The sequence below is a fragment of the Sciurus vulgaris genome (genome assembly GCF_902686455.1).
Source record: "Sciurus vulgaris genome assembly, chromosome: 9".
Classification (NCBI taxonomy): Eukaryota; Metazoa; Chordata; class Mammalia; order Rodentia; family Sciuridae; genus Sciurus; species Sciurus vulgaris.
The window spans coordinates 59,761,956-59,776,498 of record NC_136469.1 but is presented as its reverse complement, the minus strand read 5'-3'; the positions used below and the strand labels follow the sequence as shown (position 1 = coordinate 59,776,498).

Below are 14,543 nucleotides of genomic sequence, written 5' to 3'. Positions count from 1 at the left end.
GAGGAAGACTAAGGACAGAGAATAAAGTGATGATGTTAAGTGCCATTTCTTCTCTCTTTTTTTTTTTTTTGTATGCGTGTGGTGCTGGGGATTGAACTCATGACCTTATGCATATGAGCAAGCACTCTACCAACTGAGCTATATCCCCAGCCCCTCTAAGCACCATTTCTATCATCTCTATTCCTTGACCTTCTTAACTCACATCCCTTAGAGGACTAATGTTCAAGGACTTTCAATAAGCCCTAGGAAGGTAGGGAGAATTGTCTCTTGTCTTCCAGTAGAGTGAAAAGTTGAAAAGAGCATACTATGCCAAAAGAAATTACTGATGATCTTTAAAACTGTCAAGGATCTCAATGACTGCATTTTTAAGAACTGTATCTTTAGTTCTTAAAAAATGTTAATGGTGATGCTAATACCCAAGACCATGTTTGCCTTCAAAAAGATATTCAGTTGTCAAATAACACTAAGCACTTCTTTTTTCCTTTCAGGGCCAAAGACTCTGTCAAACACTTTCATGTTGAATATACTGGATATTCATTTAAATTTGGCTTTAATGAATACTCATCTTTGAAGGATTTTGTCAAGCATTTTGCAAATCAACCTTTGATTGGGAGTGAGACAGGTAAGCTAAGTCCATTTTCTATTGTTATAACTGAATACCTGGGACTGGGTGATTTGTTGGAAAAAAAAAAGCTTATATACTTTATGGTTCTGAATGTTCAAGAACGTGTCCTCAACATTGACTTGGCTATGGTAACTTCATGCTGGGTCATGACATGGCAAGAAAGCATCACATGGTGAGAGTCAGGGAAACTGAGAGACCTAGCCAAATCAGTTTTCATAAACAAACCCATTCTTGAAGTAATCTATTAGCCCATTAATTCATTAATCCACTAATCATAAAAATGGGTTAATCCATTCATGAGAGCAGAATCCTAATCACTTTTTAAGAGATCCTACCTATCTCACCTCCAAACAGTATAATAGAGATTAAATTTCAACATAAGTGTCAGAGCAGACCAACCGCATTCAAACCATAGCATAAGCTATGAACAGTTATTTGACCTTTGAAATATTATTTCAAGATGAAAGAGCAAACCATAACACATGCCATCCTGATAATGGAATTATCCAACTCGTTTGTCCATACTATTTAAAGAAAATAAGTAAAAGTCCACCTCTATGTCTGTGACATAGATTCACATTTTTATTGGCCTAAATGGTGATAAATCTCAGTTAAATCAAAGTCTGGCACAAGACAAAGCTACAGCACAAGGGGATCTCTAAACTTAATTAAGGCCTGTACCATAAACTTGTTAAGTACTTGCTTTCTTGGTAAACTTGCCAGTGGGCTTTCTGCTAACTTCTGTGTGCGGGAGGAGATGTCATCATTAGCTTCTTCCTTTTCTGCTATTTATGTGGCCTGGATAGACCCTGATATGAATCATGCAGTGTCTAGTAACATGAAAAGCACAATGGAAACCACAGAATGGTTGCTTTGTTTTATACTGACATCACCAGGTTTATAATAAAATGTTCTAATCTATAAAGTGGAAACTCTAATCTTCTTCTTCTTTTTGTTTTTTCCCCTGGCATAAATTCTCCCAGCCAGCCCTGAAAATTACTTCCCTATTTAACCAGCAGTTTATTCTCATAAACAAATGGCAAGTGGGGCTGTTTTTCTCCTGCTTACCTTGACCTTGGCAAGCATATCAGTTTCTCCGAACTCTTCACTTCTCTTGTTTCAAATTCTTGTCCAAACCTACACTTGATTTTTGTTCTTCAGTTCTTGGTCACTGGGGAGAAGAGATTTGTGAAGCCAGGGTTTTGTTATGATTACCTCTATTTTTATCCTTATCTCTGTTTGCCAGGTCCTGGTCCAATGCAGAGTGTTTGGGTGAATGAATAAATGAATGAGTGGGTGATTATGAGTAGGAACTCTATAGCTTTCAAAACCATTATTTTTCTGCCTTCTCTTCTTTCCAATCTAAGTCAGCTCCCTTCTTTTAAACTCTCTTCCTATACTCTATTTTCAATTCCTTTCATCATTCTCTCTGCTCCTTCCTGGACCCTCTCCCAGTCAGAAGAAGAGTACATATTCTGCATACTGGCAGATTTCAAAGCAGTTTGAGATCAAAATGAATGCAGTGCATTCTTGTTGGACCTTTCAGACGCTGCTTTGGTCGCTAGGCAAGAGGATCACCTAAGTCTGCTCCAAAGCAAAGGCACCTTGTCACTGCATTGGGGACAATGTTCGGCTTTCCTGTAAATACATTATTCTGACTAAAGAAGCCTTGTGACTAATGCATTAGGGATTGTAATGATTTGTAACCCCGTCTCCTATAGTAGATTCTCCAAAACTAAAATTTACTGTACATTATTATTACTAGAAATGCTATTTTGTTTATTATAGTAAAACTCAGGAAACCAGGATTATTATCCTCTCCACAGCCTTTCCTCTGTTCTATTCATTATCCAGTGAAGAATTTGATTTGAACCCTTGCTTCAGGCCCCTGGTGCTGATGGATATGTACTCACTCACTGGCTTCAAGCCATGAGTTAGATTCCACTAATTCTATTCCTCTTATCTGTCCCAGCCAGATGAAGGCCAAGCCACTGAGGCTGGGAACAAGATGCAAAACCCATGACAGAGGAGTGTTCCAATCTTTCCCCTCTGGGAGTAATAGGCCTCAGGAAACAAGATAACATGCTGAAGTCACCATGAGTCTTAAGCTCAGCAGGTCTTCAGAAGTCACTGAGTCACCACTGTGGCCTACGAAAAATGATGAATGGAAACTAGGATGCCACCTTCTAAAAATAGGCCTTTTCTTCTTACTCATTTAAGAATCAGCTCCCAACATTGGCTTCCAGTGATCAGGAGACACCAACCTGAGGATTTCTTGTGTACCATAACACAAAATACAAATCCTTAGGGCTTAGGGCTGGGAATGTCGCTCAGTGATGGAGTGCTTATCTAGCACACATGAGACCCCCGGATTCAATCCCCAGCACTGGAGAAAGGGGGAGGAAAAGACCAAACACTCAAATCCTTCTTATGGTTTATGTTAGATTAAGTACTTCAGGAAACACATTTGTCCACACAGTGAACAAGGCCTTGCCAGGGCTCTCACTGCAGATTCCCAGAACGAGAAGGACTAAGATCTGATGTTGCCAGCCACTTCTGTCAGCCAGTCCCAGACTCGATCTCACCCTGCAGGGCTTAGAGAGTGAGTTTATTAAGGAGAAACTTTTGTCTACTGGCATTACCTCTGAGGGCAAGAGAGGGAGTGTCCAAATAACCAGAACCTTACACTTTTGCCTTATTTATATACTGTATCTTCAGCAGAGTGAAACCCAGGGTACTTGGCTATGTCTTAAAATCTTTGCCCTCAAGATAGGTGAAAGCGTGGACCTGAAAGGTGAATGTTATTTTACAATGTCTTTTTTCCTCTCATACTCCTATTCTCTACTCTTTAAACTCTCTGGATATGTTTCCTAATCTAAAGAACAAAGAATCCCTAAACAAGATCTGAGGGACCTCTATTAGTTTTAAGAATTCCATTATTGCTGAGCATAGTGGTGCATGCTTCAGCAGGACTGAGGCAGGAGGATGGCAAAATTCAAGGCCAGTCTCAGCAATTTAGCAAGACCCTAAGCAACTTAGTGAGACATTGTCTCAAAATTAAAAATAAAAATAAAAATAAAAAGGGTTGGGGATGTAACACAGTGATTAAGCACCCCTGAGTTAAATCCCCAGTACCCTCCCCTAAAAGAGAATTTTATTATATTATTGTAGTTTTCCCCTTTCCCTTATTATAATCCACATTTAATCTCTAATCTCCATTGAAATTTATGTTCACTCTAATTTCTCCTATTAAGACCCATAAACATTGTTAAGATATTTCTAATTCTCAAAACCCAGTAATTTCCCAACTTAACAGCAATATGCAATGTACTCACTTACTTTGGTTTTCCCAAGGGGTCCCTTTAATCTCCCGACATATTGTGCAATTCACTTTTTAAAATATCTTACTTTTTACATTAGTATGTAAGCTCTATGAGGAGAGAGATTTTTATCAGGAACACTTCCTGATACAACCCAGGACTGGCAGGAATGGCAACTCATCATTCCCATAGTAGGTCATGTTGGCCAACCCATTCTCAATGAGCGACAGTTTGCAGGGTGACACCACACTAGCAAATGCCTGGCAATTCTAACTTCCACAGAGGATACAAAACATGATTTGAAAGGGTGTTTTGTGTTGCATCTATTTTCAATAATGATAAAATTCAGAATTTGTCTTTCATGAGTAATAGCAGGCTATTGAGTAAAACATATTTATATTTGTACATGACTTTCACACTCAACTCAATAGACTTGGATATTTGAGAAGAATTTTTATTACATAAATATAATTGATCTATTATTAATGTTCACTGTATCTTCTTATAATTAGCCAAGCTTCATATATATTCTTGAGAACAGACAGCATTTACCTTTATACTTAAATGTCCAAATATTATTAGACAAAATACCTTTTATTCATATATTTAATACTTTTTTATGTGATGTTGTCATGTACAATTTATTACAGTGTGTGGTGACTTTAATCACCAAATCCACATGAAAAATATGATCCAAGTCAAGAGCTGTGTTTGTGCTTACCCTTTATAATACTTGGTTCTTGGTTTTCAAGCTCCTATCTAGTTCTTTTGTAAATGTCAAATTTCCACTTCACTTTTTGTTTTGATTTGGGGATTCCCAACCTCTTGATAATAGCACAGCTACTATTATTTTATTCTGTGACATCAGCCATTTTACCCAGGTGGCATTTAAAAATAATAAAGTTAAAATTAATTTTAATTGAAAAATTATGTGATACTTCTGAAAATAACTAGATTCATAGAATTTTAGAATTGGAGGGGAACATTTGATTTCTCTTTTATAAAGGAAACTGAGGCCTGATGGAAATGTTAAAGCAAAAACTCACATCTCCTTTCTCAAGCTGCCTCCTAAAGAATCCATTTTTTTTTCAAAGTTTGATATACATGTGAATTCTTGACCACAATAGAGTACAACATTTTTCATGCCATAAAGATTTCCATGCTGACTACACCTGAACTGAGAATAATTATGGTATGATAAGTAAACACATGAATTCCCAGTTCACCTCCAGCCTCTGCCATTTGCCAATGTGTCCTCAAGCAAGTTACATAACCTCTCTGAGTTTTGGTGTCATCATCTTGTAAAACTGAGCTGATGATGCCAGGTGTGCTGGCACACACCTATAAACCCAGCCACTCAGGAGGCTGAGGCAGGAGGATCACAAGTTCAAGGCCAGCCTCAGCAACTTAGTGAGGCTCTGAGCAACTCAGCGAGACCCTGTCTCAAAATAAAAAAATAAAAATAAGAAAAAAAAAGGGCTGGGAATGTGGCTCAGTGGTAAAGCACCTCTGAATTCAATCCTCAGTACCCCCTCAAAAAAAAAATGAGCTGATGGTAATAGTTCATATTTCTATATCTTGTGCAGATTAAATATAGGCATATGGAAACATATAAAATATGTAAAATATATAGAATAATTCTTTGCATAAGTTATCACTTGGCCAGAGCAAACTGGGATGTCTGCCTCCATCCAGTCCTGCTTAGCTCAAAAATGTACCTCTGCAGAGCATGTCTGAAACCAAGTTTCATGTCAAAGGCAGGAAACAGCAGTCACCTTCATGCAGTTCAAAAACTGAAGTGAAACTTGCAGCCAAGTTTCCAAGGCCTGTGGTTGCTGATCTTCCTCCCTCTTCTTCCTCCACCACCCCCTGCCTCCTGTTGCCTTTTATCTCTATCTTCCAACTAAGTCCTGAGTTCTTTTGGTCTAAATATCACTAACCCAAAGTTCCTCTTCCCTGGAACCAAGGCGCTATCTTGAACCTCGTGGGGAGATTATGAGTCTGTGGTGGCTACATTAGATAAGTTTCTTTTGATTGCAAACACAAAAACTAACTCTAGCTAACTGGATTTAAAAAAAAAAAATGTAGGGGAAATGGAGCAGAGAGAAGAGTGTAATTTTTTAGAGAGATCTTAATATGTCATCCCAGAATTTAAGGACAAGTTGAACAACCAAGACACAGGAATCAGCTCAGTCATGATGGCAACTCTGAGGCTTTCAGTAAGTTGAGAAGCCTGTCTCAGTCTAGCCCTGCTCATCTCCAAAATGTACCTCTGCAGAAAGCTACTGAAACCAGGTTTCATGTCAAAGGCAGGAAACAACAGTTTGCTTCATGCTGTTCACACACTGAAGTTGGTGACCTTCTTTCCAGAGAAGGAAGTAAGGGAACACACAAGAAGTACAGCTAACGAGTGTGGCCCAGGTTGTGTGTTTGTGGGCGAGGGGCCATTGCCTGGTGGTACTGTAGGGCTAGGGGACTCTACCTCTGTATACTGGAATGGAACAGTCTCTACAGGAAGGGGGTCATTGTAAGCTTAGAATGGTCATCTAAAGAGACCTGACTTCTTTGACACCAGAATTTTATTAGTGGATGGTACCATTTTATGAGTAGTTTGTCACTTTCTTTATTCCACAATTGAATCTAGGCTCAAGCATAGTTTTACTAGTTAAAAATGAACCTACTGTTAATTCCACTCTTCAGTTGACTTAATACTATCTCCCTCAATTAGCTTTTGTTGGGTTACCCTTGAGTACCCCTTCCAATGGAGATTTGAAGAATCATGCCTGAAGTTGTCCTGTCCTTGCCATAGACCAGGGGAGTTGTGGGTCTGGGAGGCTCATTCATCCCAGGCTTTTCTGACTTAAGTCTGAACTACTGTGGCGTTCGTTCATACATTCACTCACTCATTAAGCCTTCACTGTGTCAGAAACTCTGAGCTATGGAGGTATAAAGAAAACTTTAACACTATAGCTGCTCTGAAGGGGGCCCAGAGAGCTTTGAAATGAACACATGGTTTTCTAATACCAAGTGGTTGAGCACTGCAGGCTCAGGCAACTACCCCAGCCCAGAGATCTTCATACTGCAGCCCTCCTGGTCCCTGTGTTCTCCTATCTCTCAAAGCCTGACTCTGTGGTCTGCCCCATAATGGCCACTCAAACACACCCAGTCTCTCCCCAGACCTGTGAATATGGTGTGCTATGTGGCAAGAGGGAATTGAGTTTGCAGATTGAATAAAAACTGCTAGTCAGAAAACTCTGAGATGATATTATCCTGGATTATGCAGATAGGGCCATTATAATCACGAGAATTCCTACAAGCTAAAAGAGGCAGGCAGAAGAGAAAGAACCAGAGAGATGGCCACATGAGAAGGACTTGACTGGCTTTGAGGATGGAGTAAAGATCAAGAAAAAGAAAAGGAAAGTATCCTCTAGACTAGGGAACAACTTCTCCCTTACAGCTTCCAATAGGAAAGTAGACTTGCCAATACCTTGATTTCAGATTAGTGAGATCCATGTCAGACTCCTGTCCCCAGAACTGTCAGATAATAAATTTGAGTTGTTTCAAACCAGTAAGTGTGGAGATTTCCTACAGTAATAGTAGGAATACAGGTAAGAGTATACAAAGGGTGTATCTGGTAATATCTATCAGGTGTATCTTTCTATGTCACTTAAAGCATTATTTTCATATTAAGTATATGAAATAGGGTGAAATTTTGGCATTAACTTTGAAGATAGGACAAGAATTGGAAATACTTTGTGAAGCTCTCTATACCAAAGTATAATTATATCTACCATTTTTATAATTTTCCACAACCATTTCTTTACCTGGCACTTACTTTCTTCTTGTGAAGAAAGTGTAATTGTTCTCACTAGTCAGAGGTAGAATGAAGTATATAAAGGTTATGCAAGGTCAAATGGGACTGCATAGCCCTGGTGGCAATCCAGCCCCAGGCTCTGCCTATGCATCCAGGACTCTTTTGGCCACTGAAGGCATTTCTCTGGGGTAGGACCTTCAGCAGCCCTCCCCAAGTTCACCACGCATCTGCATTGGTATCAGTGTTTGCACAGCCCCTGAGACTGCTCAACGGCTGCTCTTGATTTAAGTGTCGCTTTCATTCTGACTGTGAAACTGTAACTGGCCCCTTCTCCTTATATGACTGGATGTGTTCCCATGGAAGGGTCACATTGACAAAAGAAAGCACAGACAATGTGCTAGAACAGGACTGGGGCCTCTGATAACCAGGCAAACCATTTTTCATTATGATCCCAATGCAACTGACCTGAATGGGAGGCACAAAGAGGAGGGGCCGCTGCCCTTGTTCTTCTCTGAAACCAAGATCAGGGACCCTCTTTTGGCTTTTCTCTCAGCATGCCTTTTCATTTTATGGCAGCACATTATATGGGCCCAGGTATCAGAAGCCACAGTTTTGTTTTTGTAACCAGATGTCATATGTACTCAAGCATTGTGAAAAAAAAAAAAAAAAAAAAAAGTGTAGGTTCATCATTAACATTAGGGTTTTTTTGTTTGTTTGTTTTTTTAACCATAGAGGAAGGATTTTTTCTTTTCTTATTGTCCCTATTGTACCAAAATTCAGTGTCCATATTTTCTCTATTTTCATCCTTTTTTTTCTTTGCAGTACTTGGGATTGAACCCAGGGGTGCTTTACCACTGAGACACATCCGCAGCCCTTTTTATATTTTTATTTTGAGACAGGATTTTGCCAAGTTGTTGAGGGTCTCATTAAGTTACTGAGGCTCTCCTCAAACTTGCAATCCTCCTGCCTCAGCTCTGAGTTGCTGGGATTACAAGTGCATGCCATGGTGCTTGACTATTTTATATAATCTTTCAAATTATCTTTTCAAAGATGGCTGCTGGTGTAAAGTATCACCCTCTCCCAATCCCACCCTTATCACCCTCTATCCCTTTACCCCACACTATTAATTTTTCCATAACAATTCTCATACATGACTTCTTTTTTTTCATTCTTTTTCTGGTTCCCCTACTTAGAATAGAAACTCCAAAAGAGCAGGTACCTTACATTTGCTGTTGTTCCCCAGGGCCCTGGTCAATGCAGGGCAGAGCAGGACAGTTCATGGATATTTGCTGAATGAATTACTGAATTCTTCACACCTCCTCTCATCTAGTACAATTCTAGACCTGCTGTAGAAAAGACCTTAGTGAAATAAAAAACAAGAAGTCATAGCAAGGGAGAAAAACCCATTCGTTTACATTTTTTATAGTCAAAGTTGCTACTTTCATATGGACTGATTGATTGGAGAAAGGTTGGAAATTTTGAAGTGTTAGGTCAGAAGTGTTTGAAGCTTCTGCATGAAGTTCCCAAGACTCCAGGTCCGGCCTTGTGGACTGAGCCTGGCTCTTCCTCCAGATGCAGTGGAGGCAGTCACAGGTGAGCACCAGCTGATTCATGTTCTGTTCCCTTAAGCCAAGCAAAGGTTTCATTCAGCTAATTAACCGAGTGCTAGAAGAAAGTGAAGAAAGGGCTGTGAGTTCAGCTTTTTGAGGTCCACTGATTTGTTACAAGTTTGTTTTGAAATGGGTAGATCCTCCTGTACCCCAGAGCATTTGTTTACTTACTTGCCTGGCTTCTGTAAACCCCACCTGGAAGTCTTCCAGGTACTGCTTAAGGTGTCCGTGGTATCTCCTCTTTGAGAGTCTTCTGAACATTCCTAGCGAGGTTCTTCAGGGCTTTCGTCATGGTTTGCTCATGTTGCTTCCACGGGTCTCACCACCCTGCTAGTTTAAATGACTATGTCCATTACTAGTTCAGAGCACTAGGAGGCCCCAAATCATCTATACCATCTTGCTGTCTCAGTGTCCAGCTTAAGTGCCTAGCATATGGTTGGTACTCCACGAAGGCTGAGAAAATAAATAATTGAACATAAGAGAAAACAAGCAACTTTACAATCCAGTTCTGGTTATCCAGTTAGCATTTGGATCTTCTTTCTGGGGATATCATTTGATTATATATATATTTTTTTTTCTTTTTTTTTCCTTATTCAGGCACTCTCATCGTTCTGAAGCATCCCTATCCAAGACAAGTGGAAGAACCTTCCATTTATGAATCTGTCAGGGTTCACACAGCCATGCAGACTGGAAGAACAGAAAATGACCTCGTGCCCACTGCACCTTCTGTAAGTGACATCTGTCTGACTACTGCCATCAAGAGCAGGAAGAGTTGAAATCCATTTATTCACATAAAAATTCTAGCTTGGGATATAAAACTTGGAAAGGAATATAATATTTGAAGGTTGTGACTCAGTTCATCTGATCAGGGTAAATCATAAAGAATACAGGGATTGGATTGGGGGTGTAGCTAGTGGTGCTTGCTTGGCATGCCTGAGGCCCTGAGTTCAATCCCCAGCACCACAAACACACACACACACAGGCACACACGTACACAGGCACACATGTGGGCGCCCTTGCAGACACACAGGGCTTTAGCAACAATACATTAAATACTTAGAAACTAGCTCTGAAGTCTCTATCTTTAGATATCATGGTAGAATAGGTGAGAGCTGTGTTCAGCTAGTTGACTTAATGGTTGTTCTTTGAAAAATTTCTTAAGAAAAAAATTGTCTTTTACATTTCAACTCTCTATGGAAGAAAAATGTTCTCCTGTTACTATAAAAACTCAGGATGTTATCTTTTTCCTAGCTCTTTTTTCCTACCCTGACTGAAAACATTTGTACTTCTTTGCAACGTGAGCCATTGTTCAGTTTCAGTGCAACTGGAGCACACTCATTGTCCTTCAAGAGTCCATTTATGTTTGTTCTGTGAACTGTGACCCTGCAGATTCCTCTCCAGCACCCGCTTCCCTTCATTATTCCCAGGGTTCTTCTATTTGCTGTCTCTTGTTGGCTGAATGTTATTAGTACAAGAAATCTGGATTCATGTGGTTGATAAAGAGGACAATACTCAGATTCTAAGTAGCAATCATTACACTTGAAAAATAATCACTTGCAGATACTCGGCTACAAACCATATTAAAACAGATGGGAGATTTCTGTCTCTGCAGTACTTTTTCAACCCTGCTGCCAGAGAGATCTTATTATTCAAAGGGGGATTTACCATGTGACCTGCTTGCTTCCTATCATTCTGTGGTGCTCACGGTCTTCATGGCCCGCCTGCACCCTGCTTGCCCTCTGGCCTCATCTCATGCTACTGCCGCACATATTTGATAAAATCTGCCTCTGTCAAACAGCATGCATTTCTCTATGTTATTCCTTGTTCCCTCCCTGAATCTAAAATATTTCCAACACCATTACTAACCACTCAGCCCTCAAGACTAGCATCCAGGATTAGTACGTTGCAGGAAGACATCGCTGATCCCGTCAGTTTCTTTATAAATGTGACTCTTCTGGCTCTATATCCCAGAATTATCCATCATAGGGTAACTACCTGCACATCTGTCTCACCCCTCCCCACCCCCAGTCTGACACTTTTCTTTTCTTTGTTTTTTGTTTTTTTGTTGCCAGAGATTGAACCCAGGGGCACTTAACCACTGAGCCACATCCCCAGTCCTTTTTTATTATTATTATTATTATTTTACTTTGAAACAGTGTGTCACTTAGTTACTTAGGGCCTTACTAAGTTGCTGAGGCTGGCTTTGAACTTTGAACCCTCCTGCCTCAGCCTCCTGAGCCACTGAGAATATAGGCATGCACACCATACCCAGCCAACCTGACATTTTTTTTTAACGATCTTTGTTTTTTAATTTTTATTTTTACACACTGCATTTTGATTCATTATACACAAATTGGGTACAACTTTCATTTCTATGGTTGTATACAATGTAGATTCCCACCATTCATGCAATCAGACATGTACATAAGGTAACACTGTTTGTCTCAGTCCACTATCTTTCCCTTCCCCACCCACTCCCACCCCATTTTCCTCTACACAATCCAAAGTTCTCCATCCTTCTCTTGTCCCATCCCCTACCATCCACGCTCATTATATATTATCATCCACTTCTCAGAGAAAACATTCACCAGCCTGACACTTCTAAGGACAGGATTCATAGCTTGTCTTTGGAGCTTTATAGCCCAGCCTAGTTCATGGTATCCCCTACATTTTTATTACTCTGCCACATCTCCTCAAAAAGAAAAATCCTAGAAATATTGGTTGAGAAAGATATTTTGGCTTCATTATAGTTGGGGAAAGAAGCATCCAAGCTCAGAACTAGAAACATTTGGGAAAGTAAGGTAATAAATAGTTCAAAGTCAAAAGAGTAGAAACTGGCCAGGCACAGTGGCGTAGGCCTGTAATCCCAGTGGCTCAGGAAGCTGAGGCAGGAAGATCTCAGCAACGGGGAAGCTCTAAGCAACTCAGTGAGACCCCGTCTCTAAATAAAATACAAAATAGGTCTGGGGATGTGGCTCAGTGGTTGAGTGCCCCTGAGTTCAATCCCCAGTACCAAAATCCTAACCTGGTACCAAAAAAAAAAGGGGAGTAAAAACCAGATCAAGACCCTACTATGTATATCTTTTATGAATAGTAAGATGCAGGATGCAGATAATTTCTAATTTGAAGGATTGATGTAAGCACAGGATGGAGCATACTGAGTAGAAATAAGCCTCTTGAGATAAAATTCTAGAAGACTTGTTAATTCTTTGCTCGCTCCAGATATCAGATGGATTCACCTGCCCAAGTGTCTAAATACTACAATAGAGAGAAGGGTCTGTATGATGCAGTTTTTAAATAGTAGTGAGTGGTTGATTGACAATGATTGACAGTGACACTATGTAATAGTATTCCATGTTTATCATGCATTTATACAGACAAAAGAAAAAAAAAAACAACTCTAAAAGGCTTTCCAGTGGATTCTGAAATATCTCTCATTACTCTTGTATGGAATCCTTCATGACTGGACCTCATGACTGTGGAAAGAGTTCTAGTCTGATTCAAATTCTTGTTCATACTGAATACGAGTTTTCATCTTCACTGGTTACCCCAAATAGCCATGCTGTTCTGCACCTCTGCCTACAATCCGACAGCTCTGTGGGTTTTCAGACTTCTGCTTTCTCTTGTGGAAATGCAGTTCTTGCACAAGCTGTCAGTGAAAGTAGAGAATTAAATCCTATTTACAGGAAAAAGAACTTGCTTAAAGCAAAAATGAAAGATGTCCTGTTGACCAGAAATATAAATGCTTCTATGAAACATTCTTTGGCAACTGCCTTTGGGGAAATTACTATTTATGTTTTATAAAAAACAAGGCATTGCAATTTGGATGTACCTCAGTGGTAGAGGGCTTACCTAGCATAAATGAGGCTCTGGGTTCAATACCCCATAAAACAAACATGTACACACACCACGCATACACACACACCAACAAAGCATTGAGTTCCTGTGATGAGGTTCAATTTAATTAATTTATTATACAAACTTTTGCTTTGATACTGGGGATTGAATCCAGGGGTGCTTTACCATCGAGCCAAATGCTCAACCCTTTTTAATTTTTATTATGAGACAGGGTCTTGCTAAGTTGCTTAGGGCGTGGTTAAGTTGCTGAGGCTGATCTCCAACTTGCAATCCTTCTGCCTCAGCCTCCCAAGTTACTGAGATTATAGGTATGCAACACTGTGCCCAGTTAAACAAACATTTTTTAAGTGCCTACCACACACCCAGCACTGAGAGTTTGGCAATAAACTAGGCAAAGGACCTCCCTGCATGGGTTCCTATTCTTGTAGGGAATACATCACAAAACAAAGGACAAGGGGAAAAGAGGGAAACATAGGAGGCCTCTCTGAGGAGTTCACATTCAAGCAGAAGCGTCACTGAAAGGAAAATGATACCAGGTGCAGTCTGTCATGCCAGTGACTCAGGAGATGAGGCATGGAGATCAAAAGTTCAAGGCTATCTTGGTGAGACCCTATCTCAAAACGTAAAAATGGATAGGGGTGTGGCTCAGAGACCCTGGGGTCAATCCCCACTACCTAAACAAACAAATGTGGAAAATGGTGCAGTAGGCATATAAAACAGTACAAAAACCCTGAGGTGGGAACTCTACTGAGGCATTTCTTTCTTTCTTACCCCTGACCTCATACTGGGAATTGAACCCAGGGATGCTTTGACACTAAACTACATCCCCAGCTCTTTTTATTTTTTATTTTGAGACAGGGTCTTGCTTAGTTGCTTAGGTTGGCCTCAAATTTGTAATCCTCCCATCTCAGCCTCCTAAGTCACTGGAATTCCAGGTGTGTATCACAGTGCCTGACTCCACTGCAGTATTTCAGAGACCACAAAGGAGGCAAATGCCTAGAGGGAGAGAGCTAAAGGAAGGTAGTAGAAAGATGAGATTTTTGAGGCAATGGGGGGCCAGTACCTGTAAGGCAATGGTGTTCTCAAAGAACAGTAATTCCCAACTGAGTTTTTGGAACTTTGAGTATTTTAGTTGCCACAATGCTTTGGGACACTACTAGCAATTGTGGGTGTCAAGAACTATAAAGAGCCTGAAATCGTATCTTACTCATAAGCTAACCAGTTGGCCTGCCACAGTTTCATGAATGCTGCTAGATGACACAAGGGTTCTGGGTCAGAGACAAGGGGGTAAGCTTCTTACAATAGCAGTCATCAGA

The 14,543-nt window shown here is 40.2% G+C and overlaps 1 protein-coding gene across 1 annotated transcript in view; it reads left to right on the top strand.

The window, feature by feature from the left end:
* DAPP1 (dual adaptor of phosphotyrosine and 3-phosphoinositides 1) overlaps nt 1–14,543 on the top strand; it is an 85,092-nt gene that overhangs the window by 57,987 nt on the left and 12,562 nt on the right. Inside the window, exons 3-4 of the mRNA XM_079153858.1 lie at nt 489–622; nt 9,967–10,097. Coding sequence (XP_079009984.1) covers nt 489–622; nt 9,967–10,097 — 265 coding nt within the window. The remainder of the gene's footprint in view (nt 1–488; nt 623–9,966; nt 10,098–14,543) is intronic.